The sequence below is a fragment of the Ceratotherium simum genome, chromosome 40, assembly GCF_057802395.1.
Source record: "Ceratotherium simum simum isolate JZ-2026a chromosome 40, ASM5780239v1, whole genome shotgun sequence".
In the NCBI taxonomy this organism is placed as follows: Eukaryota; Metazoa; Chordata; class Mammalia; order Perissodactyla; family Rhinocerotidae; genus Ceratotherium; species Ceratotherium simum.
Window position 1 is genome coordinate 4,462,515 of NC_141939.1, and position 27,180 is coordinate 4,489,694.

At 56.4% G+C, this 27,180-nt stretch overlaps 1 protein-coding gene and 2 long non-coding RNA genes across 5 annotated transcripts in view; 2 read left to right on the forward strand and 1 right to left on the reverse strand.

Moving 5' to 3' along the window:
• Positions 1 to 27,180, reverse strand: part of FAM178B (family with sequence similarity 178 member B) — a 109,174-nt gene that overhangs the window by 2,882 nt on the left and 79,112 nt on the right. The window contains exons 1-4 of one of the 2 annotated variants that reach the window (XM_014791645.2): positions 25,067 to 25,211; positions 21,563 to 21,650; positions 14,454 to 14,579; positions 164 to 241 (exon numbers count right to left, since the gene is read on the reverse strand). In XM_014791645.2, the coding sequence (XP_014647131.1) occupies positions 164 to 241; positions 14,454 to 14,579; positions 21,563 to 21,610 (252 nt within the window). In that variant the 5' untranslated portion in view covers positions 21,611 to 21,650; positions 25,067 to 25,211. Of the gene's footprint in view, positions 1 to 163; positions 242 to 14,453; positions 14,580 to 21,562; positions 21,651 to 25,066; positions 25,212 to 27,180 lie in introns of those variants that run through there. The other variant, XM_087426179.1, reaches the window with a different exon arrangement.
• Positions 3,383 to 15,366, forward strand: LOC147912061 (uncharacterized). The gene is made up of 3 exons (XR_015550317.1): positions 3,383 to 3,657; positions 8,975 to 9,137; positions 13,545 to 15,366. It is a non-coding gene; the product is annotated as an uncharacterized LOC147912061 (long non-coding RNA).
• On the forward strand, positions 16,220 to 22,555 carry LOC147912062 (uncharacterized). 2 transcript variants are annotated; one of them, XR_015550319.1, is made up of 4 exons: positions 16,220 to 18,803; positions 19,274 to 19,481; positions 20,720 to 20,899; positions 22,100 to 22,555. It is a non-coding gene; the product is annotated as an uncharacterized LOC147912062 (long non-coding RNA). The 2 variants fall into 2 exon arrangements; XR_015550318.1 differs by having other exon boundaries at positions 19,274 to 20,899.

Below are 27,180 nucleotides of genomic sequence, written 5' to 3' on the forward strand. Positions count from 1 at the left end.
TGGGGCAGCTGCTGGGGCACAGGTCAGCATCCCCTGGGAACGCTCGTGGGAGGCTGGGGGAAGGAAGAGGCCTGGCTCCCCCAGGCCTGCTGCATTCTCAGCCTCCCATTCTTTGCAGTTCCTGACAGCGGGCTGGGCTAGCCCAGCCTCTTGGGAGACTCACCCATTGGTCTGGAGTAATGTCCTGGCAGCTGACCACCACCTCGGCCAGTGTCAGGAGGCTGTGGCACAGGTAGCAGACCTGGAGAGAGAGGACAGCGAGACAGGCTTCCCTAACTCCTTCACCTCCAGATTCCTTGTTCTCAGGCCTGGTGGGCCAAGGGTGACAGTTTCCAGTATCTTCAAGGAGGGCCCTCGGGCTCCACTCACTCAGAGCTCTCCCTCTGATGAATGACTATCCTCCCTTCCTTCAGGAAAAGAAGAAATCTCTGCCATCCAGAAACCCACTCTGTCACCCAGTCCTGTCCTGGGGCCCCAGCAAAGAAAGCCCACTGTGGGGAGGGGCCTGTGAACTCTGACCTCTGCTCAGTGTCTGTGGTCTCTGCTCTGCTCCCTGAGGCACCCACGCCCATGGCCCTGTGACCGGGTGCCGCTATCCTCTATGGGGGGAACGTGGCCCATGGGTGCCCAGTTTGCCCCTCGTGGGACACCACCTGCACAGACGGATGTGCATCCCTGTCTGCACAGGAAAACCTTGTTGATACGAGGAGGCACGCAACGAGAGAGAGGCCGATGGAGATGGTTTGGGTTAAGCATCTGCGCACCTTACCCACAAACTCATACCCTGACTCTTGCCCACTGCACATTTGAGGAGTGAAAACAGGACAAAGGCCAATTCCATCTGATCAGAGAATGGTTTGATCCCAGGATGCCCTCAGACTCTGTTGGTGCCCATTCATTTATGGGACATTCACCTGCTGTGCAGAGAAAACAAGGTACAGGAAGCACCCCGAAGACAGGCGAGGCTCCTGATGTGAAGACAGCCTGCTCCTGGGACGCTGAGCTCCTGTCTGTGGGCATGCCCCTCCCCCAGTGAGAGGAGCCTGTTGCCCGGTCCCCTTGGCCTCCTTATGTCTAAGATAGGGAGGGTGGCAGGAAACAACCTCACCATCCTGCCCGGGCCAGATAACCAGCCCTGAGGCTCAGCCGGGATGGGAGAGGCGGGCTCAAGTTTGGTGATAAGGGGGCTGGAGCTAAGAACCAGCCCAAGGCTCCCCTGTCCCCCCATTTCCCCTGCCCTTGTCATCCTCCCCTCTTAGAGTACCAGGTGGTGCTCCAGAAACAGCGGCAGCCTCTTTGCACAGACCCAGCAGCCTCCTTTAGGGCAGAAGCAAGAACCACTCTTGAGGGCACCAGACCTGGCACCATCGAGTACTTCTTGAACTCAAATACCACGGTGCAAAATCCTGAGGATGGAGACCACCTGCTCCCCTCCCCCAGCACCTGCCCTGCCCAGAACCTGGCCTGTTCTTTAGCACAACAGCTGAAGCCCACAGGTGGCCGGACCCCACAGGCTGGCCAGGTGGGTAGCCCTGCACGCCAGAGGCACAGAGAAGACACAGTGGGGAAAGCCGGGGGCCCATGGGGCGTGCCTCCCAGTGCTGCCGTGGGCTGGGGAAGATGCAGCCTCTGAGGCAGCTCCACCTGCCGGGTCCTGCAGCTGCCTGTGCCCGAGTCCCCCAGTGGGCTGGCTTGCTGGCAAGCTGCTGCTTCCCACAGGCTCCCCTTCCCCAGCCTGGCCTTGCCCTAGGGAGTCCACAGCATTTGGAACTCCTTCCAAACTCTGCAGTCCTGGCAATAGCTCCCGGCCCCCTCCTCACACAGCAGGCTCAGGCCTGTGTGCCAGACACTGTACCTTGACTAACACAGCCACAAACACTCAGACATTAGAGGGAGAAAGACACTTCATTTGGAGTCATTTGGTCAACAAATACTGAATATCAGCTTCCCCATGAACCAAAAGGAGAAAGGGTCCTTCTAGGTTTTTGGGGGTGGTGGTGATGGTGTGCAGCTCAGAAGGATTCAGGGAGGAAGTGACTAAGCTAAACCAGGCCTCAAAGGAACAGGAGGATTTAAGGTGAAGGTGGCCCTGTAGGGGCGGGGCTGTGGCCGAGATTACACCACCAGACAGATCACAGGGCTGATGCAAGCAACAGAGGCAGGGCACGCTGGGGGACTGACTGACAGGTGGCTGGCTGGGCTGGGGTGGGGGCGGGGGAAGGGAAGGGGCGCCCTGAGGACAGGCCTGGCAGCAGAGGGTCTGGACAGTGGGCAGTGGAGGCCGCTCAAGGCTCTCGAGCAGGGAGGCTGTCAGGGACAGCCTGGAAGCGCCTGGGGGAAGCAGGTGACAGAATGGGCTGGGATGGAATACACCAGAGGGAAAACGCAGCTCTCGCTGAGAAAGGATTACAGGACATCCTTTCTCATTGTTTTTTTTGCTTTTTAAGATCGTTTCTCTACAACGTGTATGCTTTACTCACATAATCAAAACTCAATGGAAGTTTTTAAAATTTAATTTTAAACAAGACCATGCCAATTATAATTGACTGAGTCTAGTTGGGTTTGGGGTGGGTGCAGGGCAAGGGAGAGGGACATGACCGTAAAAAGCAGCAGAGACCCCAGGACTGACACCCTCTTTGAGGGAGTTGAACGAGCTGATGGTGAGGTGGCATGAAATACCAAAGAAAATGTCCCAGGGCAATGGAGCCATCGTTGGTCGGAGGATGATTGGGAAAGGGGTCTGTCTGCAGGGGGTGGGCGGGGCAGAGAGGGAGAGAAAGGGGGCACCTCTCAGACCTTTCACTTGTAAATAGTCCCCAGGCAGGGCGGGGCTCTTCCCCTGGCCCGAGGCCCAGGTGGAGGCCTTTGCATTTCAGAGGCCCCTGTGCTATGTACAATGCCGGGGGCTAAAAGGGACCTCAGAGCCGCCCCGGGATTGGTGCAGAGGCCAGTCCCAGTCCCTGGGGTCCCACCCCGGGATTGGTGCAGAGGCCAGTCCCAGTCCCTTGGGTCCCAGGCCCCCTGCCCCCTCACCACCCCCTCCTTTGTCTGCAGAGTTGATCTTCCTAGGAGGGAGGCGTGGTGAGGGTGAGCCCAGGATCTGAGGAATGCCCTGGAGGAAAATCTGTGCAGTGGGGATTTACGGAGAAAAAGCCAGAAGGACTGGGCGAGCGTGGTTTCACAACTTCGCTCTTATGCTGGTTCCCATAACTGAATCTGGAGGGAAAATCCCAGGCAAACTATTCTGAATGTGTTTGTTTTGGGGGGTGGAGGCGGGAACAGCAAGAAGGAAACAGCAGTTCTGAAGAAAAGCCCTGTTAACCATATTGTTTAAGCCGATTTTCCAAAGGCCGGGGGGGGGGGCGGGGGGACCTGCCCACTACCTGGAAGGAGGGCAGGGTGTGGTTTTTCCTTGTACTCAAGGGTGATCCCAGGAGTTGGGTCTCGGTGAGGGGAGGCCGTTTAAGGAAGACTTTGATCCAACTTAAGGGGATGAGGTTCCAGCTGTAATCAGAAATCATGACAAAGACAGCAGCAGTCATACTTTGTAGTAGCAGGACTTGAGGAAAAAAGGCTTCATCATTGGCACGGGAAGTGCCCAGACCACCATCTCCTGCCCTCACTTCCTGACACCTGAGGCCTCAGCGTTGAGGAGAGGTAAGAGGGGGTCCCATCTGGTCCAGACAAAGAAGGACAGACGGTTGCACCGGGAGCAGGCCTGGCTTCTTCTGAACTCCAACCTCCTCCCAGGCTCCTCTCCCCTGCCTTGTTTTTGTGAAGGTCGGAAACAAACATTCGCAGAAACTGGGGCTCTGCGGCTAGAAAGAGGCTGGACCTGAGTCTCCTTCTTCTGAAAATCCCGGTGGATTCTGGGAGACCAGAGGCAGGCCCAGGAGTGCCAGCGGGGGTGGGTGAGAGCGGCCGTTCCCGTAGGACACAAAGTAAACAGCCAGGTGTGAGACCTGCGTTTCCTGCTGCAGTAGTGCTGTGACCAATTCCTGAACTTAGCAAGCCCGTTCCTGTCCTGGCTGGCACCACAGTGACGTGGGACTCTGTCTTCCCTTTCAAGAGCTGGCTGGGGCTTGTAGATACCCAGGCCCCCTGCCTGCTCCCATTTCCTCCACAGCTGGAAGCACAAGGTGGCCCTTCCACAGGCCTGAGGTCCCTTCCAAGTCCCTAGGGGGCGTGTGTATGGGAGGGAGTCAGTGTAGCTTCAGGAGAGCAATGCAGAGGCCCTCCTTGAGTGGGGGGCAATGCTTGTCCAGCCTCAGGATCTTGTCTGAAAAATGGGCCCTCACCAGCTCAGGCTGCCCAGCACCTCCCTCACTGGGTGTGAGTGGAGGCTGGGAAGCCTCCATGGGAAACGGGGCCCGGGAAACCTCAGTCAACTACGTGGGGAGGCAGAGTATGAGGGCAAGGAACTGACGTGCCTGAACCCAATGCCGACAAGACAGACTGTCCCGTGCCACGGCTGCCAGCAAGGCCTGCAGCTTCCATCTTCTGGGTTTCTCCCCTGAGTCTGGCAGGCCGACTTTCCTGAGAAGTTCGGTCAGGGTGCCTCCTTCCGGGCTCCAGAGCCTTAAAGCAGGCCCTGCCCTCCCCCTGGGGAAGGATGACAAGGGTGAGAGATAGGAGACAGCTGACTAGACTTGTCACCCACCGAGGCAGGGAAGGGGAATGGGAAGGTCAACGTCTCCGTGTTCTGGTCCAGCTAGTTCTGACCCCAGGAACCACAAGTTCTCCTTTGCAGCACTTTCGTCATAAGACGAAAGGGAAAAAGGGTGGCCATTTCCCAGGAACTTCATCCTTTAGAAAATTCCCCTCTAGCTAATGCCAAAGGAGCAGGCTGTGGCCTGGGTTATTTATGCCAAAAAAGGGCAGAAAGGAGGAGGGAGAGGATCTCCCAGGAAGCCACTCACTCTGGCCAAAACATTTTGGTTTGTCCCATCTCCGGTTATGACCAAGAACCCGGGCTTACCCCAGGAGAGTCTTCAAACCAACCTCTTTCCCTGCAGGCTGCCAGGCCGGGTGGGGATGGCAGATCTTGCCATTGGCAGGAGGACCCTGTGGGACCAGGTCCAGCCAGGCTCTGGGGCAGCTGCTGTGGGGGCTTGCGGGGGCGCGGTGCAGGGGAAGAACTACGGCTGACCCAGGAACAGCTGCTGAGGAGGATGGAGACTGACCCAAGGACACTGCCCCCCCAGCCAGGCTGCTGGGGCCCAGGGGCGCACACTACAAGTGTCCCAGTCCCGCTCAGAAAACTGGCCCTGGATGCCTCCTGGTCCTGGACTCCCCATCTGGGACATAGGCCCCCAGAGCAGCCTCCTTTGGTTTTGCCTCTCCACGCTCACAGGCTCTGGGCGGTGGCTGCCCCGGAGACCTGCGTTCAGTCACAATCCGGCTGGGTCGCTCTCAGCCCCATCTAGAGAGTCTGGAGGTCCAGCCCAGCCTGACCATTGACCCCAAGAGGAGAATTCTACCATGGGTCCCATCACTGTCACATGTGCGTCCTCTCAGGGGGCTTGTTCCCTTGGAGACACTTAGCTACACACACACATGCTGGAGGTCAACTCTAGAACCAGCCGAGTCTGGGAAAGACTGAAGCTCTGCTGGTCCACCTTGACACATCTCAGACCCGAGGCTAGAGCCGGCCCCTGATGAATTCTCTTTCTTTTTTTTTTTTTTTTGTGGGGAAGATTAGCCCTGAGCTAACATCTGATGCCAATCCTCCTCTTTTTGCTGAGGAAGACTGGCCCTGAGCTAACATCCATGCCCGTCTTCCTCCACTTTATATGGGATGCCGCCACAGCATGACTTGACAAGCGGTGCATCGGTGTGCGCCCGGGATCTGAACCTGGGAGTCCCGGCCGCCGCAGCGGAGCGCACGCACTTAACCACCAGGCCACCGGGCCGGCCCCTTTCTTTCTTTTTTTCATTAAATGTAAAGCTACAGTGCCACTTCACAGTGCCCGGACCCAGTGGGGCTGGCAGAGAGAGCCCTGTGAGCCTCACTCTCAGCAGACGTGAAGCTGAGCTTGGTGAGGCCCCCCGACGGCAGAACCAGCTCCAGCAAGGCTTGGATCTGAAGCAGACGTGTGTACTCGCTCTAGCTGGACAAGCACCCCGTGCATGTGCATGTGTATGTGTGTGTGCGTGTGTGTGTGTTACCCAAAGGGGATTTCGCACCGAGACGTCCCCCTTCAGAGAGAACAAGCCCCCTGCACTGCACGGCAAGTGCCTGAGGGCCTGCCGCAGGCTGCTCCAGGGCCCCCAGCCTGAGCCTCAAGGGCACAGTCTAGGTACTCCACCACAGGCTGGGCAAGTGACAACAACAGGCATCAGTAATGAGTAATCCTGAGGTTGGGCTACTTGCGGGCCCCAGGCCAAGAGCCTCAGCTTGGTGAGAAAACCGAAGCTCACCTGGCTGTGGTTGTCCACTAGAGGGGACGCGTTTTCCTAGGTGAACCTCGTCTGGACCCTGTCCTGAGCGTGGCACCTGCCATTATCTCTAGGACGCTATCTCTTCCTTGCCCCCAGAAGCAAACTGCATGACCTACTCCCCTTGCCCACCCGGCCCCTGCTCCGAGGTTACACTCCCCGACCTTGGCTGGGGCCAGCACTAAAGCAGCAAGCAGAGGGCTGTGCCCAAAAGAAAGTTAAGTCTGGAAGTGACTCTTACAGGACAGGTCATCAGTCATACGCCCCAATGAGAAGGAAATGATGAGGACGCACGACTGCTCACTAGGAAATGAGGAGTGACCCAGCACTTCTTCCTGCCCAGGGTCCCTGAAGGCACAGGGCAGAGAGGTCAGGGGGCAGAGAGGTCAGGGAGTAGACGTCACAGGCGGGGCCTGCCAGACTCAGCCCTCCTGCGAGGCCAGACAATCAATTCTGTAAATGAAAGTGCCTGCCTGGATGGCGGGGTGGGCGGAGCCCGAAACATGGAGCAGAGATGAGCCCAATTGAGGGTGATGGGAGACAGGCTGGCAGCATCTGGACAGGAAGAGGACTTCCTGCTCAGCTGATGGGAACGGCCACTGCCTGGAAAGTTGCTCTCAGGGGCCCCGCTGGGTGGAAAGGCAGAATGTCTCTGCTGAGGCTGTTGGAGGACCTCGGAGACCCAGCACGAGTCCACCTCTTCAGACTCCTCAGAAGATGAGCCCCTCACTTATACTTCTAGCTGCCCAGAGAAAGTGAGTTCAAAGACCTGAGATCCTGAACATACTCACAAGAGACAGAGGGATTCTCTTTTAAGCTCTACCCTGAATTTGGGACTGCACCCTGAGCAGCCCTGGCCCCTGCTCTTGGTACTGAGCATAGGGAGGGGACGAGGAAGCCATGGCACAGTGGGAAAGAGATGGCGTTGGGACAAAAGCAGGAAGGTTGAGGGCTTTTTGTTCCTGTGGATCTGCTGCAGGGAGGTCATCTCAGAGCATCTGACCCATTCCTATGTCTGCTGATGGGAGGAACCGAGGGGCTGTAGGCAAACCCTCGTGGAGGGCTCCCACCCAGCCTACCCTTCCCTTCTGGCTTCCTGCTGGCCCTGGGGGGTGAGGGAGAGGACAGGAGGGGATTGGCTGGCTCTTCCTGCTCCACCAGCTGGGACTCGGGACCCTGACCCTGGGGGGATCTGGACCGGAAACCCAGCTCTACTGGCTGCCAGAGAGGGATGAAACTCTCGGTGCATATGTTTGAGAATCTATAACTGGGTGTGCACATGCGCACCTGGACGTGGGTGCCAGCACTGGAGGAGCCACTGAAACCAGCCAGGAGGTTGGCACAGGCATCCCCGCAGGGCTCAGCACAGAGCAGTGGCTTCCTCAAAAGCCATTTCCTCAAAAGCAACGGCTTCCTCCCTTCTCTTTCTTCTCTTTCTCACTCACTGAATTGTCTCCCAGCGTGTTGGCATGGCCACAGCCTGGGAGCACTGCCCTCCTCCTGCTTCCCGAGGATATCAGAGCATAGAGCCACTGCCACAGCTGAAGACCAGGGGGATGCCACAGACGTCTAAGGTTTCCGGGTGCGCAGGATCCTGCCCCCTTCTTTGTCAGAGTGTCCCAGCCTTCCGTCACCTCCACCCAGGCCACGTTGCTCTACGGTGGTGACTTCAGCCCTGACACATGACCTGGGCCAGCCAAACACTGTGGCCTGGCTATGTGATTGGCTTAGAGATGAGCAGATGACCCAAGCCAAACCAATGAGACGCAACTCTGGGACTCTGGTTAGGACTCTAAGACAGAAGCTCTTCCCTTCCCCCAGACTAGGGTTGCTGAAGGAAGGATGTAGCCTAGAGTTTCTCATAACCAGCAGGGAAAGCCTGCCTGGGAATGCACCAAAGGGCAGGGCTGAGAGACGCAGAGAGCAACACTGAGCTTTCATGACATGGCTTAGCCCCTGCTCCAGCTGAGCCTAAGGAGCTGTCCCAGGACCTTTCAGAGGCGGGTTTGTGTTTCCATCACTACAGAGTCCTGGCACAGACAGGGGAGCAGGGCAGTGGTTTGCCTGGCAACTGCTCCTGCAGATTGAGCACAGAGAGTGAAGGACCTCACACACTCTTCCTGGTCCCCTGCAGGGGCCTGGTGGGAGCTGAGCCCAAGCTGCTTGGACGCAGCACTTGGAAGGCACTGCTCCTCCACTCACACTGGGAGTTGGGAGAAGAGGCAGGTGGGAAGGGCTGGGTGCAGGGCAGGTGGGGAAGGGTCTGGCATTTCAATGGGAGTCTAGGGGATGTGGCTGAGACGGACTCTGGACCCAGCCCTTGAAGGCAACTCTGTTGAGGTGTGTGAAGCAATGTGTGGGCAAGCCACAGGCTGGGTGAATAGACTGTAATGACCACGGGAATCCAAAGACAGGAGAGACAGGCCAGGCATTGCCAGGAAGGAGGAACAGAAGGAGCAAAGGCACGGGCCTGAGAATGGAGGGTTTCTGGGAAAGACACCCACTACAGAATCAAATGGTGTGGTTTGATTTGCAGGAGAAAAACCACAGGGATGAAGTAGGCCCAGCTGACGGAGGCCGTGGATGGCAGGGTTTGAATATGATGCGACAGGCACTAAGGATTGCCTTCTCCTAAGTAAGGATGGGAGGAAGACAGTCACAGAGCTGTCCAGGAGGACTTGAAGGACGAAGAGACCCAGGTAGGCTGTTAGGTCGAAGCAGATGTGTCCCCCACATGGGGTGAGGACTGCACCCAGAGGAGGGGCCCCTGCAGGGTCCTCAGGAGGACTCGGCTGGGGTGGGGAGGGCAGAGGGCAGGCCCAGAAGATGCTGAGGACACAAGCTGCCCCCCGCCCCCAGCTTCACTCTGTCACTTCAAGGCCTACTCATACACCTGCAAAGCCGGAATTCCTGGGACCCAAACAAAGCTGGCCCAGGCCTGGGCCCGTGTGTCCTTCAGACGCTCAGAGGTACCATTCCGAAGAGGTTCAGCGGCCACTTAGGTGGGTGTGACATGTGGCCAGTGCACACATCTCCCCTTAGGGTGAGCTTCCCAGAGATCATCTCGTTGAGGTTTATTTCAAAAGATGTCTGATGTTCCTCCTTTTGGAGGAAGTCAGGAGGAACCTACCACAGACTAGTCAGGAGAGGAAGTCAGGAGTCCTGAATATCCATTTTCCGTTCCTCAAACCAGACAGTTTCCTCCAACATTCCTAATCTTGGCCTGACCAAAGTCCCCAGCCCTGTGGGGCGTAGCTCTCCCTAAGGTGCAGGGGGAGGGGCAGGAAGGAGAAGACTTGCAAGGGAGAAGGCAGAGAGTGGAGGGAGAGGGAGAGACTCCCACTCCACCTGTCCTTATGGGTGACACAGGGCAGGGGCCTGTGCTCAAGCCAAGCCTGAAGAGCACGCGTCCCCTTGCTGGTGTTGAGTGCCAGCAGGAGAGTGCAGGGGAGAGCACAGAGCTGCCAAGGGCAGCAGTACTCTCCCTCCCTCTCCCACAGCCTCCCAAACCACACCCCAGTCACTTAAGGCGGCTCTTGGCAGGGTCACCCGACACAGGGACAGGCCAGCTGTAGTCACAGCCACCAGAGCAAAAGCGGTAAAACTTGTTTGTCAACTCTATTAACACATGGGCACACCACAAAGATATAGGAGACGCACACAACACACACACACACACACACACACACACACACACGCGCGGCAGGCCCACACCTGTAGATGATGCACAGAGACCCCCAGAGGGAGCTCAAAGGAGTCTGTGCAGCAGGGTGCCGTTTACCCTAGAGCATCACCCAAGCTCGAGCACATGCCCAGCCCATAAAATCAACTCTTTACACACGCACTTCTCCTGTAAACAAGCCACCCCCAAGCCTCACGAGCTCAGAGACAGACCGTCAGCAGTGCACGTGGTGAGGAAGCTGATCGGAGTCACCTGCAGTCGGCCAGGCTCAGGCTGCGTGGTGTGGCCTCTTAGATCTGGCCCGCGGGGACAGGGACCATCACAGGTGCAGAACCCTCAGTGGGCCCCCGGCCGCCCGTCCCATGAGGACACTCATCGGGCTGTGAAGAGGACGCGCCCAGGGATCCGGCTCCTGGGGCCTCAATGCAGCACCAACTCTGGGACTCCCCACTTTGTGGGCCTTCGTTTTCTTTCCACACAATGAGAGACAGTAAACTTCCTCAAAGTTCCAAAATTTAACCAAATGGGGGAAAAACTTCCACCCCACCATAAAGATCCTGGTTCCATACACCTTCCAAATCCTTAGGGGAAAAAATGAAACCAAAAAATCCCTTCACTATAGCACCCATGTAGCAAAAGGCCGGGGGAGAAAGCAAGAAACAGCAGGAGAGTGTGGTCAACAGGAAGACAACAGCCGACGGAGGTTTAACAAGACCGAGAGGGCAATCACCTCCATAAAGCGAATGTGCCCAGACCCTGAGATTGGGCAGAAGGCAGCTAGACAAAATCCGTCCAGATACGGTTGACACAAGTCAGCTACAAGGGAACAAAAAGCCCCAGGAAACCCCTGGTTCTGAGTTGGAAGGCAGAGCCAGTAGCTTTGAGGAGACAGGGGCGAAGTAAGTCCAGTTACGAAATGTCCGTCTGCACAAGGGCCGAGAGCACAGTGTTGCACGGAGGCCTGGGGACGTGTGGGGCTCTTGCAGAACTGGTGTCCATGGGGAGAGGGAAGCACATGGAGGCCAACTCTTGGAGCATCCTCCTGCACGGAGTTGTCCTCTCCTGCCTCCCTCAGATACACAGGCCACCCGCCTCTCACGGGGCTGTCCCAGACCCCCAAGCCTCTCTCTGACCTACATGTTTATTCTCCTCTGGGAGAGCCCCTCTCAAACCAGGCAAGCACAGGGCCACCAAGAACCACCAAGAGGCTGAGCAACCATTTCTTTATCCAAAAACACTTAAAATGCTGAAAGTATTCTAACTTCTTGTTAAGAAGCAGGATTCTTATATCGTACACAAGCTCTGCAGTGATTTGCTGGGACACTTTGTGGCTTTGACCCCACTAGGACAAGCAGCCCGTGCAGGAACCCACCCCGGCCTCCTCTCCAGCCTCCCACCTGTATGCCACCCCTCGCAGTGCTGCAGCAGGAGCGTGTTGCTTCCTTTGCTGTACTTGGTGGTTCGCTTTCCCAGGCAGGAGTCTCGCTAGCTTATAATTACAAACAACGTGCTCTGATTGGCTCTCTCATAAGCAGGTAACACTTCTGAAGTAAGGGCCTCCAGCAGGAGAATCCAGGCTATAAACCCTCAGAGCCGCAAGGAAAAAGGACATTAGAAGACACGGGGGCCGACACGCAGAGGCTGGTCAGACGGTGTGCAGACGAGGGAGGTTTCCAGAAGGCGGGCAGGATGGCCAGAGTGGGATGGAAGAAGAGAAGGAGAGAGGAATTAAAAGGGCATTCATTCATTTGTTCATTCATTCACCCATCTAGTGCCAAACATACCATGCGATGCTGAGAGACACCAGCTGTGCCCACCGTCTAGCTGGGGAGACAGACAAGGAAAGAGACAACTGCAAAGGCATGGGATCAGTGAGGAGAGAGAGTCGTGCCCCTGGCACCAGAGCGCAGCTCTCCCAGCCTCCCGGGAAGGCAGGAGAGAGGAAGAAGGCTGGGAGCTCCCCAGAGGAGGGAGGAGACTGGGCCAAGGCCCCAGGCAGAGAGGAGGTGGGGAGACCAGGGGGAGCGGAGCCTGGCAGAAGTGTTTATCTGCAGGGCTGGAGGAGGGCTGTGACCCAGCAGTCGGGCAGGAAATCTCCCAGACAGGAGTGAGCTGGGCCTGGGGGATGGGGCCCAGCACTGCGGCCCCAAGGGCTGGGAAAGGGCCTGTCCCCATTTCCTCCAGGCTGGGTCGCCTCGGGCCAACCTCACTCTGGCCTTAGTTTCCCCGCTGCACCTCAAGGAGAAAGAAGGTGTACTTTGAGCTCTGGGGCTAAAAGGCCCAGCTGAGGCCCAGACCACCACTCCCTGTAAAACAGGGCGGATGACGCCACGGCTCTTTTTGGCTGGTGAGTAGCCTAATCATCTTTGAAGATGAAACATGACTGGGCCTAATGAGGAGTCAGTCGGCTGAGGTGGGAGTGGGGCTGGGCTGCGGTAGCCCAGTCACCTGCCCCACCTGGCCCCTTCCAGTCAGAACAGTACTCAGCCCAGGGGGACAGAACACTTCACATTTCTGCGCAGACCACCTGTGTCCCCCACCAGCCCCAATCCTCCCCCGCCCTCCTCTACTCTTGGCTACCTCACCCTCCAGCCAGAACCAAGCCCAAGTGGGTTGAGCTGCAGCAAAGGCACATGAGAGCTGCCTTGGCCTCACGTGCCCCTCTCACTGCTCTGGAGCAGCACACCCAACACTTTGGGGCACTCTGCAGAGCCACACCAGCCCCTCCATGTTTCTAGGCCAAACACGCCATTTCCAATACGGCAGCTGATGTGGGTGTGCACGGTGGGGTTCTTCACAGGCTCCTTCACACGTGTGAGATCAGTCCTCACAGTAAAGGATACCCTCAGCCCACTTAGTCCCCTCTCTTCCCAGGCTGTTGAGCGAACATCTGCTACCAGATGGGCTCTGAAATGCAGTGAGCCAAATGGCAGCCTCTGGACTGGCAGTAATGACACCTCTGCTAGGTGAGGTCACGGGGGTGGCCCCCAGGGTGCCTGGAGGTCGCACTTTTCACTTGGCCAGACCAGACGCAAGCCTGTCTTTTCCCCCTCACCATCCCCCTTCTTCGTCTCTCTTTTTTCCTTCCCCTAGCCCAGGACTGGGGCCAGCCCACTTGTGCCCTGCTCAAACAGACCCCCAGGGGCTGACCCACCTCCTTCCTAGAGGTCCTGGAAGACCCAGACTCAGCCTACTCTGCCAGCTCCAGCTCCCTGGGAAAGAGTTGGCAAAGGAGGACGGGGCACGTAGACAGCTCACCTCTCCCAGGAGGCAGCAGCCTCGTAAATGCACTAACATTAGGCACAACTGAAAGATAACCTTCCCTACGTGTTCCGGAAGGGGAGCCTACACCTGGGGACTATCATATCTTTTTAATGGTTTATTTGTGTTCATTAAGTAATTAATTCATTTATCTGATTTGCAGAATGATGCCCAAAGGTTGGACTTCTGCATCATCAACATGTAAGCTCTGAGTGAGCTTCTGGAATTACCCCCTTCCTAAATTAGGAAGATGTCTATCTGCATTCTTCATCCCCGAGTCCCCAGGATAGCGGAGCTCGCTGACATCTACCCCCGGCTCCCCCAGGAGCCAGGCTTGGGAATCCCAGTCTGAAGCCCCTACACTACCACCCCTGCTTGACCTTCACCCCAGGGGCCACAGGCTTCACCATTCCAAGCCCCACAACCTGCAGGCTTGGGGGTACCTCGCTGCGCCTGACTCCTGCCAAAGCATGACTTTCAGGAACGCTGGGCAACGTCTGGAAAGTCAATTAGGAAGAACTGGGGACAAGCCAAGGACTCAGCCTCCGTGACCACCACAGTGAACAGGAACAGGGAGGGTGGACCCAGTTCTGCCCTGGAAAACAGGGTGCCTGTCACCTCTGGACACTCCCTAGGCTGCTTCTTTTGTGTGCGCCCTTCCCACCCCGACTCCCCTCACCAGCATGTCAGCTCCTGCCTCCTCTCTCAACTGTGCTGTGAGATGAACAGAGCACCCCATGGCTAACAAAGCCACGCCAGGCTATACAGGACGCAGCGAAGCCCACGAGCAGGGCAAGGTGGACATTCGGCCTGCACACCTGTGCACACGGCGACCCCGCTGCGCCTCTGTGAAGCACGGGCAAGGGCACTAATTACAGGCTGTGCAGAGGTAGTGAGCACCTCCTCTCGCCAGAAGGAGGCAGCTTACTGGGCTTTGTCCCCACAGGGCCCAGGGGTTTCAGGAGAACTGGTGGTCCTATGGCCCCATAGGCTGTGCAGCGTGGACAGCCCTGCCTTCCCCGCTACCCGTGGTGCTGCACCTTGGTGGAGGGGGCAGGGGCTGGGTGCTCACCTTGTGGTCTAGCTCTGCCCTGGCCTTTGGCTGTTGCTCCCGGCAGGGTGGCAAGGTCTCAGCGCCCAGGTACTGCCCGAGGGATGATGGCCTCATGAGGCTCAGGAGCTGGCTGAGTGAGGATAGCTGCGGAGGAGAAGGGAGGCCATCACTCACAGAGGGTGGCAACCGAGTGCGTGGGGCACTTTGGGGACTCTTGGCCTGGACGCCTTGGCTGGCAGGAGCCGGTCAGAGCATGGGCTCTGGAACCAGACCTCCGGCCTCCTAGACCCGGTCCACCTCTCACTTCGGAGCTGTGTGGTCCCTTGGAGCCTGAGTGTCCTGTCTGTAAAACGGAGACAGCCACAACCCCTCTCCCCAGGAGAGGAGGGTCACACGCACACGGCACCTGGCACAGGGTGAGCCCCCTCAGAGAGGGAACCAGGAAGATCTCCAGAGGCTGGAGGTCTAATCCACTTCCCTGGAGGAAGCAGACACTCGAGGTTTAGAAGAACCAAGACCAGCAGAGAGGTCTCCTCTGCCACCAGGCAAGACCCTTCCCACCCTGAGCTGCTGCTCATGTCTGCTGGCCCACTCTCCCCTGCGTCCCTCTCTTGTCATTTAACTTGTTATCGTGGGGGTTTTCAACACTCATGACAGAAGAGAGGCTGTGTATGAACCCCATCACTGTGAGTGATGACCGCAGTCACCATCACTCTGCCTGCTCTGGTTCACCACCCCCCAACCGCCTGCCCTTTCCCTTCCAGAGAATTTTAAAGCAAATCCAAACATCATATCATTTTACCCATACAGAGCTTCTAACAGAAAAGGATAAGGATTTTTTCAAAACCCCAACATAATCACAATATCACTCTCTTGGCCAACAAAATTACCAACAATTCCTTATACAACCTAACACCTGTGTTCAGTTTTCTCTGTCTCAAAAATGTCCTTACACATGTGTTTTGTTGAAATGGGGATTCCCCACAAGGTCCACACATTGCATTTAGTTGCTATGTCACTTAATCTGCTAGCTGCCCTCCCCCCACCCCCATTTAAACTGCCCATCCTCTTTGAACAAGTGGGCTGAGTGCCCCCTCCCCCCAACCCGGGACCGTGGCCTCCACGAGTCCAGGTGTCCGCTGCGGGCCACTGCTTCCTGCCCAGCCCCTGCACTTGGTTTGGACAGCCTAGGCTGGCAGGCTCCGAGCCCCTGGCCCCTCTGAGGCCACGTGCCACCCTGGAGAAAGGGAGGATGCAGAAGGAAGAAGCAGAGCTAGGGGAGTTCACAGAGGCACCGTCTCTTCAGATGTAGCAGGTGCAGGGTGGCCAAAAGGGCTAGGGGCCGAGCACCCCCCACCCCAGCCCAGCTCCCTGCTCAAGCCCAGCCCTGCCCAGCACACCTGGCTTCCTCCCCCTGACTCACCCGCAGACACCTGCTCAGCACCTCAGCCGGCCGCGGGCTTAGAAAGCCCACAAGAGCAGCTGGGCTGAGGGCTGGAGTCAGGCCTGGGGCTCTGGCTCCTGGAAGGAGGCCAGGGCTTCTTGGCCTAGTGTCTGAGCCCTTTGGAAGGGAAGAGGAGGCAGGGAGAGAGAGGGAAGGTCTGGGCGGAGAGAGGCACCATCTGGAGCTTCACCAAAACCATAGCTGGGCTGCCTGGCTCAGGCCTTGTAAGTCTGAGGACAGTTTCCGAAACAGCCCTGCTTGCTCAGGGCTCACAGCTGTGAAAGCACAGGGGCCAGGCTTTGCAGTCCACGCCCCCAGAAGCAGCCCTCAGGCAGGCAGCCTCGCCCCAGTTAGGACCCTCCCTGCTAGGGGAACCCTGGGCGGGACTGGGCAGAGGAGCACACAACAGCGGCTCGCCAGCTCCCATGTTTTTCCTCTCACTCCACGAAAACAGCTTCCCCCTGCTCAGCGCAGCAAGCTGCCGCCTTCTGATCACTTTCTCTCTTTCGTTTCCAGCTCTGCAGCCCCGGCCAGCCCCTCTCAGGCACACAGTCCTCTCCGGGATAAGGGCTTGTTTGGGCCGCGGAGGTTCCAGGAGGGCCAGGCCTGACCAGCACATCTCCCCAACTTGGCCCACTGCTGGGAGCTGTCTCTGTAAACACAGCCCGTGAGGACAGACACCTCCAGGCAAGAAACAGGATCACCCAGGAAGGCAGGCCTCCACTGGCCTTGTCGGTTTGCCTGGCAAGAGGCGGCAGACGAGTTCCAGCGAGGCAGCGGTCCACACAGCGTGTCACTCCTGTGCTCAGATCCTGACAGCGGCTCCTACTTGCCCAGTGGAGAGGGCCAGGATCTTAAGTGTTCGCGAGGCCTCAGGTGGCCCCTGCTGCTCCCCGGAGCCTGTGCCCTGACTGGACCTTCTGACCAGACACTGCACAGCTGCCCGCTCTCCTCCTTCCAGCCCCTGCTCCAGGCAAGCCCGCCCCAGCTCCCCATCTGCCCTGCAGCCCACACCACCACACCTGCCAGTCCGCTTACCCTGCACTACCCTGGTCTCCGCAGCACTCACCACCTTCTAACATGCTATGTAATTTACTTGTTTATTATGATCATCTGTCCCCCCATCCCAACTAGAACGTAAGCCCCAGGAGGGCAGTTTTGTGCACTGCAGTGTCCCCAGAGCCTTGCACAGTGCCTGGCACGTGGTATGTGGTTAGTAAGTATTCATTAAATGCACGACTGACTGAACGTCAGGTCAGGACAGCAGTCAGCCTTTCTTGGTAGATGCAAACCCTTATTCCCCTTGAGTGTGGCCATTTGAAGCCCATGTTTTCCAAACTCCAAACTGGAAGACACGGCTTGACAAAAGAGGTTTGCTGTGTTGCAAGAGGTGGCCTGGGATAGGAAACGAGCTCCCGAGTTCTCTCCAAACCTGTTCCACCTGTGTCTTGCCTGTCTCAGTAAAGGGCTTCTCCATCCTGTCAGCTGCATAGATCTTGGGGCCTCCTTTCTCTCACATCCCACATGCCACTGGCTGTACTTGGGAAATACACCTAGAATCTGACCACCTCTCACCGCCCACACCACTATCTCCCCAGGCCAAACTGCCATCATCTCCTACCAGGAGGGCTGCAATCGCTTCCTTCCTCCCCACCCCCAACAGGCTATTCTCAGCACAGCAGCCAGTCATTTTTTAAAATTTTACAAATCAGATGTTGTTTCCCCTCTTATCAAAACCTTCCAATGGCTCTCCACTGTGGCAGGAAAGTCCAAGTCCCCACCTTATCCTTGAGGCTCTGGTGGATTGAGTCCCCATTTACCTGTTTGACCTCAACTCCTGCTATTCTACCCTCAGCTCTCTACTCCAGCCACAATGGCCTCTGTTTTTTCTCCAACCTAAGAGGGCTTTGCCTGCCCCAGGGCCTTTGCACTTGTTGTTCCCTCTGCCTGGAATGCTCTTTCCCAAGAGGCCTGCATGACTCCTTCAGGTCTATGCTCACACGTCCCCTTCTCTGTTCACCCTTATAAAACAGCATCCTCCCAACACTCCCTCTCTTCTTTATCTGGCTTTATTTTTCTCCATAGCATTTATCACTATCTGGTATGCCAAATATTTGCTTTTTTCTTGGTGCCTGCCTCCCCTGACTGTGAGTTTCACGACGGAGGGACTGAGTTCTGTTCAGAGCTGTATCTTCAGTGCCCTGAGCAGTATCTGGAGCACACTGCTGCGTGAGGCCAAAGCCCTGCTGTTTCTGGGATACTCCCAGGATTCATGGATCAACAAGGAGCAGTATGACCTTGAGACTCTTCTAGAACATGCAAGCCTTGGGGCTGTTGCGTCCGGACCACCTACAGAAGTCCTGTCCCTCAAATTCAGTTCTCCAGCACTGCTCCTGCGGCCTCAGACTGCAGCCTGAGACAGAGAGCCAAGCAATCCAGCCATTAAGGACTCCTCCTGCCCAGTGGTGCCCCAAGAATCCTCTACCTGGGCACTCACCCCAGATCCTCTCCTCCTAGACAAGTCAATTCTCAGCCCTTGTACTCTCCTTCACAGTGAATCAACTGATCGAGTTTATCAAGCACTCATGCATCGATGAAAGAAGAAGGGATGGCCCTTGTCCTGCCTGCCACGCAGGACTAAAGCTCAAGGGACCAGCAGGGCACCTTCAGCATGAAGTGGCAGGTGTGGTCCAAGCTGTCACCACAATGAGAGCCGAGGAAGGGGCTGGAGAAGCAGAGATGGGACCCTGCCTGGGGTCAAGGGCATGGACTCTGGGGTCAGGGCCCCTGGGTCTGAATCCCAGCTCCACAGCTTTCCCGGGGTGTGACCCTGAGAAGTTTCCTAACCGCATCTGCCTGGGTTCCCCCGTCTGTAAACGATGGACTACGATAACAGTCCTTACCTCCTGGGGCTGCTGTGAGAGGTAAGCTCTGAGAACAGCACCCGGGACACGGCCTGTGCCGTGCAGCAGGCTACCACCATTTCAGTTGGGATGTGATGGGAGGGGAAGGAAAAGTGCCAAGGGTGTGCAGAGGGCGGCTGGGCTGGCCTGTGAGGAGGGCCGAGAACAGGCAGCACGGGCAGGCCCGTCGAGAAGCTGGGAAAGTGGGCGTGTGGGCTTGCCGGGGCGGCTGTGGGGCCGAGGTGGCCCTCTGAAGGCGTGTTGCTTGAGGATCTGTCTGACAAGCCAGACTGGAAACGGGAGTGCCTGCAGCCCGAGACCTGGGAGGAGGCCGCGCAGCAGCCCCGGGCTCGCAGTCGGGAAGGGGGAAGCACACGGGAGGGCAGTGGGCAGGCCTGAGCTGGTCCTTCCTCCCCTCGAGCTGCCACGAGTCTGGGGCGGCTCTGCCTGGGCCATACTGCCCACCTGCAGACTCTCTCTCCTCTCTGCAGCAACAACACTGACTCATCCTTCAAGACCTGGCTCAGGACATCTCTGGAAGCCACTTCACTGCCCTCGGGCAGAGTCAGTCACTGTGCCCTCAGTCTGCCTCGCTCACACCCTCTCCTCTGAGGTCAGTTCCTGGTGCAGAGCTTGGCACACAGGGGCTGCTCAGCGAGGGTCTCATGAACAGATGGGCACATGGTGGACACGGAGCAGGTGGGTGACTGGTGTGGAGGGAACGCCCTGCAGCTGGGAGCCACATAGGCCAGGATGGACCTGGCTGGCCCCTGACAGACTGTGAGACCCTAGCCCTGGGGAGCAGCTGGGAGCTCCCAGGCCAGCTCTCCCTGGGGAGTCATCCCCACTGTACGAGCCCTGTTCACTGGCCTCCCTCGCAGGGCCCCTCCCAGCCCAGATGACCCAGCTCCTTCTCCATGACACTTCCCCTCGCCACTCTCTGGCCTCCCATCATGCTCCCCTCACTCTCTCGGGCACAGGCTCTGGCCAACAAAAAAACAAAACGAAACAAAATCCCAAGCCTTGAATTGACCCTGACGCTGGAGCACCCTCCGTCTTTCCAGTCACTGCCATTGCTGCTGGAGGGCGGCACCCTCACCCACCACCCGCATGGTCCTGCCTCTCCTGATCTTCCTCTCGCCTCCGCTCTGCTGACACTGTGCTCTGTTCTCGAGGGGCTCCGTGACCCTCCTCTGGCCAATGCCATTGCCTCTCAGCCCGGCTGCCCTCTGGAGCCCTCTGGGACCACTCGGTCTTGTCCCTTCTGCTGCATCTCTGTCTGCCCCTGCCCCTAACCCCTTGGCACGACACTGTTTGGTCCCTCTGTTCTCCTTCTTCAGAGATGCTCTGTCATCAGGTTTCCACCTCCGTGAAGTGACCCCTGTGCAGGCCACTCCCTCACCCACCCCTCCCAAGGTCTCTGCCTGGGGAACGTTCCCCTCGCACACCCCAGCTACTCAACCTCAATTCACTTGTTCACTCCATGAGTGTGCGCTGAGTTCACTCCATGAGTGTGTGCCAGGCACCGTGCTGGGTGCTGATGGGCAGCAGCGAGCGGAAACCAGTTGGTTCCTGCACTCAAGGAGCTGCTGCTGGGGTGTGTGTGTGGGTGAACACAGACCCTGAACAAATAAACAAGAAAATATCAGGAGGTGAACACCATGAATGATTTAAAACAGGGTGACGGTGCCAGGGCACTTTGGGTTGGGTGGTCAGGAAAGGCCTCCTGGAGGAGGTGACATTTCAGCTGGAACTGGAGTGACAAGAAGCTCCAGCCATGCTACGTCCTGGGGGAAAGCATGTAAGGCAAAGGGGGCAGCTGGGGCAAAAGCCAGGCCGGGCCCACTCTGACAGGCCAACCCAACCGTCACCTTTCTGAGCTCCCGCCCTGCAGTCATGGCATCTCGGACTCAACCGTACTGTCCACCCCACTCCAGGATGTGCCAGAACATTCTCTCAGCACCCTGGGCAGGGGGTTACACGGGCTTGCCTTCCACACCTCCAGCGACTAGAGACACACCGCCTCTCGCCGGGACCGTTCTGCCTCTCTCATGTTGCTGAGCTAGAGGTTCAGCTGAACCCAGCAACTGTTCCGGTGCTCCAGGGAGATTCCTGAGGTGAGAGCGTCCTTCGCCTCCCTGCTGTCCATCCTTGGGCTGTGACCCTGCTGCCCCCCCCGGTCCCTGAAGTGAGGTTCTCTGAGCTGCAGGGAGGTTGCAGTTGGAGCTTTTTGGGGAGAAGAAGACTGGGGAAAGAAGATGAAACTACCTTCCTTGCTGCACAAGAATGCCTAACGCTGGGACCGAAGGGACGCTGGGAGCAGGCAGTTTTAATTTAGCAGTATTTGTTTTCAGCTTTACTGTTTTTCCACCTATAAAAGTAACAGCCCCCCAGGCGCTGGGGGAGGAGGGCATGGGGAGTTAGCGTTTAACATGTACAGAGTGTCTGGGTTAATGAAAAAAAAGTTGATAGTAAAAAAAAAAAATTAAAATGATAAATTTTATGTTATGTATATTTTACCACAATTTTTTAAAAATGTAATATACTCTCCCAGTTCACTGCCCCATCCTCAGCGCCCAGCACACATAGTAGGCCTACTAAAAGTAACTGTCGAATGGAAGAATATGAGTGAAAAATTCAAACTCAACTTGGCTCTCCGGGCCCGAGGCTCCCAGCCTTTGGGAAAAGCAGCAGGAGTGACAGGCCATGGGGAGAGCCGCCTGCTCACCCACAGGCTTCCCAGGCCAGACGCACGCGGCCGGGCAGAGGCAAAGACTCACCTGGGCCTTCTCTTGCCAGAGAGGGAGCGCCTCTTGCTGGCCCAGCATCCGGGCGATGACCACGAGGCTGAGCTGGCTTCGAAGCTGCCTGTGAGAGGAGAGAGAGGCTGAGGGGGTGTGACACTTTGAGAGGGGGGTGGGCTTGAAGTCCACGCGGGGGCAGGACACGCCGAGACAGAAACATGGGAGGGCCACTCTCCCTCTGGAGTACTTTGGCTTTCTCCTTTGGTTTACAGAATTTATAACTGATTTTACAAGTAATAAAACATGCATATGGGAAAGTTAAAAAATAAGCAAAAAGAAAAAAAATTAAGGTCACTGGTAATTTCAGAGGCTGGCATAGCAGTGTTTTTCTTCGTTTGTTTTCTCTGTCTATACTTGTCTGTCACATAGAGAAAGGGAATGTTCAACAGCTTTTGCACAGACTTTTGCCTTTTCTCTCCTTTGCAGCATTAAAATCTTCCAGTCTCTGTAGGGTGGTGGAAGGTGAGTGACCTGGCCCAGTGAGACCAAATTTTGTTGTTTTTTTTCACCCAGCATCCAGTGACTTTCCTTTGGAGAACCCCTCCCCCATCCAGCCCAAACCCGGGCTCCCAGGGCCGGCTCGTGAGCCAGGCCTGGCCCATCAGAGTTCCTGTGACTGAGCCACTGAGAGGTGGCCTTGGGGCCCTGGCTGGAACTACCAGCAGTGTGTGTAACAGCCTTTCCAGCGAGGCCACTAATCTGGCAGGAGGTGATCCTACAGCTGCTGGTGGCCATCCTACCTCCTGTGAGAAAGCCTGGAGGATGAAACAAGCAGAGATGGAGGATGAAAACAGAGCCCTGACAACACCCAGAGCCCGCCATGTCCGAACCTCCAGCCCCTGGACCGTTTGGTAGGTGGGTTGGTTGGTCAGTTGTGTGAGTCAATAAAATCCCTTTTGCCTCAGTCAGTTTGAGCTGGGCTTCTGAGTCTAGCACCCAACAGTCCTAGCTGATTCCCTCAGGATGGAACTAGTGTCTCCTCTCTTCAAGAGTGAAGAGCTTGGATGGGGAGTTCAGACGCTACTGTTTGGGGCTCTGACTGGCATGGGTCTTTGAGGGCTGGAGTGAGTAAACAGAGAAGAGAGGCGGGAGGTGGAGACCAGAGGATGGGGCTGGGGTGGCAGTGGCTAGGGGAAGCTGGAGAGGGGCGATGGGAAGAGGGGTCGAGGGTCCCTCCTGCGCCCGTGCTCCCCTGCCAAAGCCCATCTCCACGTGAGGGTTACATCTTCCATGAACCTCCACACACTTGTTGCCCGCCACGGGCAGCAGATGGACTTTGATGTGGCCACAGTCCCTCATTCCTGCAGAAAGCCACCACCAGGGGAAGCCAAGAAGTGGTCCAGAACCTGGAGGAAACTAAGGAACATGAAGGAAGACATCTGGGATGGAACAGGCTCCCTAGAGAAGAGATGAGCTCAGGTGACCACACTGCTGGAGGAACCCCACAGGCACCCTCACCCACATCCCTGGATGATACCACAAGGAACTGCAGGACCAGACGCTGGGAACAGCAAGGGCAAGCAGTGCTCAGAAATGATGTCTCCCTAAGGAAGTACTGTGGGGGAGGCAAGACTCAGCCCGGCCACTTCCTGCTGGTGCTGAGGGCTCCACTGCAACCTGCCCAGGGCCTGCTGCTGCCCAGGCCTCACGTGGAGGAGGCTCCCAGGTGATGGGGAACTGAGGCAGAATGGCCACCTCAAAGCTCCCATGGGGCTGGGCAGGCTGGTATCTGAACCAATGCCTTATTTATTTTCTTTGCTAGCACTTTGATAGTCTAGAAAGTCAGAGGAATCAAGAAAGCAAGAAGCTCTTGATTAACAAAAGAAAAAAAGAGGCAGCAGGCAGTACCACCACACACTAGAAGGGTGAACATGAAAAAGAGGGGAAACGCCCAGGGCTGGTGAGGGTGTAGGGCAACGGGGATGCGCACGCCCAGCTGGTGGGAATACACATCGGTGCATCCACTTCGGGAGACTATTTGGCAAGATCTACTAAAGATGTACAGATGCTTACCCTACGACCCAGCGGTCCTACTCTTAGGTACATACGTATAAAAGAAAGAAAGGCAGAAGTGCAATACTGATACACCGTTAGAACGGATCAACAGCCTGGGCTCTCTCCTTACAACTCGATCCTACGTGTGATGATTACGAATGAGCTACAAGCAGATCCAACAGCGTGGATCATCTTGCCAGTGCTGTGTGCAAGAAGCCAGATACAAAAGAATACGTGTATGATTTAACTTATATGAAGTACAAAGATAGCGAAATATCAGCTGTTGGAAGTTGGGATTCTGGTGACGCTTGGGGTGGGGCTGCAGGTTCTGCTCACGTTTCATGTCTTGATCTGGGTGCTGGTTTCACATGTGTTCAACTTGTGGCAATCCACTGAGCCGCACACTTATGGTCTGTGTTCTGTTCTGCCTGTATGTTGCACTTCAATAAAACTATTACTTACAGAAGTTCAGCTGGAGGAGCAGATAGGATTACCAAATTTAGCCAATAAAAATACAGATGCCCAGTTAAATTTGAATTTCTTATAGATAAACAAAGAATAATTTTTTTAGCATAAGTTTCTCCCATCCAATATTTGTGTTTTATCTGGCAACCCTGGGAGGGACTAGCCACCCCCATCCATTTTTGATGGGAATGACCTGACAGTAACCAGTGTGGGGCCCTCCCTGATCCTGTCTCTCTCCAGCCTTGATTCCTTCCTGCAGAGCACCTCTGTACCCAACTTTCCAAGTCTGGAGGAGAGGCATCCCCATCTGGACTGTGCCATGGGACAGAAAACAGAGCTCCTCATCCTGGCGTCCCCCAAACCAGACCCTTGTGGGTGCAGCCAGACCCCCGCCTCTTACCTGGAGCCCCACCCTCCAGTCTCTCTCTGGGCCCTGGCCACATCACACACCCACATGGCCTCCACCTCACTGTCAGCCAGGACCTGCTCTCCAGCTGTTCCCCGGGAGCCGCTGCAGCAGCTGGGCCGGGAACACTGTGGGAGGTAAATGGCCCCTCTGTGCAGCCGCTCCAAAGTGAACTTGCAGCCAGAGTCAGAAGTCCTGCATCTGGGCTTCATTAATCCAAAACCCAGGCCTGCGCGGAGCTCCTTTACCCGCAGTGGGTGGGGAGGGGCCGAGCTGGGAGTGGGGGTGCTGGCAGGCCAGCAAAGCAGGACTGGGGGTGGTTCCAGAAGGGAAGAGGCGGGCCTGGGTGGGTCAGGACAGGGCTGTTGTCCAGAAACGAAGAAAAGCACCAGAAAAAGCAGTGAGGGGGTGAATGGATGAAAAGAAACCCATATCTGAGGGTGGCGTGCTCCCCTCGCTGTCCCTGCACGCCCACTGCCTTTCATCCTCCCTGCCTTTTAAACGCAGTCCCCTGCGCTCTCAGTTTCCACTGGGACACAGGGAGAGGGGACAGGACCACTTTTTTATTTTAGACTGAGAACTTACTCTACAGAAAAGAAAAAGCAAAGACTCACCCCAAACACCACCCAAACTGTGCAGGGGCAAGCAGAGGGGCCCGTGGGCCCGGCTGAGGTTGGCCACAGGCTGTTCCTCCCCCAGAAGCTGCTGACCCCACCCAGGGAGGCCTCCCCGGAACTCAAACCAGGCGGACAAAGGAGGATGCAGAAGCCAGTGGAGCCATCCCAGCCACTGTCATATAAGGCAACAGGCTCCAGCCCCCTGTGCTCACACCAGGCCAGGCCTCTGCCTCGGCCCTGCCCCCTCCACCCTGACGGGCCTCTGTAAGACCAGGACACTGGATTAGCACTCAGAAGAAGTGCCTAAAGCACAGGGAAATTTGAAAATGACTTTTCCAAACCCACAGCGGGGCCGGGAAGTGGAACGCAGGCTCTCTGCTTCCTAGTCTGCAGCCCTCCCTCCAGCTGCTGCAGGGCGCAGCCGGGCACCCTGCAGGAGCTCCGAGGAAGGCAAAGGCACCGGCCAGCATGGGCCACTAGGATGTCAGACAAGCACACGGTCAACGCAGCCCCCTCTGGTGCCCCTCGTCTTCACTCCTTCCAAGGGGAATTAGGTCCTGCTAAGGCTGAACTACCCTAAAAGGCCATCGGGCATCTGGCCAAAGGCGTGAGCTGCCTTTTCCACGTCTCTAGGGCAGCTCAGGAAGCAACAACAGCGGCCTGTTCTGCCGTGGAAATGCTGCCCAATGCCCTCCCTCAGGGCGTCTGCCCGGCTTGCCTCTCCGGGGCTGCCCACGCCGCCTCTCATGTAGCACGGCCGCCTCGAATGCCACCTGCCCCTCAGTCCTTCACTTGGAATCTTCTTTCTTGCACATGAGCATGTGCTACGCAGGCAGGACGAACCAGGGCCTGGGCTCAGGGGTTAGGGTAACCTCCTCGGTGGTCTGCCTGGTCATCCACAGGTTGGGGCACTCACGCATACGGGCATATACGGTGCGGACAGGAAGAGACAGCAGGATGCACACAGCCACAGATCCATACAGTGGACTACCACATGGCACTGCGGCTGCCACCACTCACTTCAACACGGATGAATCCCGGAAACGAAATGTTGATGCTACGCCAAGGAAGCTAGACACGAGAGAGGAGGCTTTGCGTGGTCCCATTTATACAGTCCCGCGCCGCATAAGGATGTTTTGGCCAACAATGGATCGTATTTACAATAGTAGTCCCACGAGACTATAATGGAGCTGAAAAATTCCCACTCCCTAGTGATGTCATAGCTGTCCTAAAGTCAGCGCAGCGCGCTGCTCACGCATTTGTGGCGATGCTGGTGTAAACAAACCTTCACGTCCTTCAGGAGGTATTCCAGAAGAAGGCATTGTTATCCTAGGAGACGATGGCTCCATGTGTGTTACTGCCCCTGAAGACCTTCCAGCGGGACAAGATATGGAGGTAGAAGACAGTGCTACTGATGATCCTGATCATGTGTGGGCCTCGGCTAATGTATGTGTGTCTTAGTTTTCAACAAGCGTTTAAAAAGTAAAAAAAAAAAATTTAAAACTTTAAAAATAGGAAAAGCTTATAGAATAAGGATATAAAGAAAGAAAATATTTTTGTACAGCTGTACAATGTTTGTGTTTGTGTTTTAAGCTAAGTGTTATTACAAGAGTCTAAAAGTTTAAAAAATTTAAAAAGTTTATGAAGTAAAAAAGTTACAGTAAGCGAAGGTTAATTTTTTTTTTTTTTGCGAGGAAGATTGGCCCTGAGCTAACATCTGCCAATCCTCCTCTTTTTTTGCTGAGGAAGACTGGCCCTGGGCTAACATCCATGCCCATCTTCCTCTACTTTATATGGGACGCCGCCACAGCATGGCTTGACAAGCGGTGCATCGGTGCGCACCAGGGATCCGAACTGGTGAATCCCGGGCTGCCGCAGTGGAGCGCGGGCACTTAACCGCTTGCGCCACCAGGCCGGCCCCAAGGTTAATTTATTTTTGAAGAGAGAAAAATATTTTTTTATAAATTTAGTGTGGCCTACGTGTACAGTGTTCATGAAGTCTACAGTGGTGTACAGCAGTGTCCTAGACCTTCACATCCACTCACTCACTCACAGCAACTTCCAGTCCTGCAAGCTCCATTCAGGGTAAGTGCCCTACACAGGTGTACCAT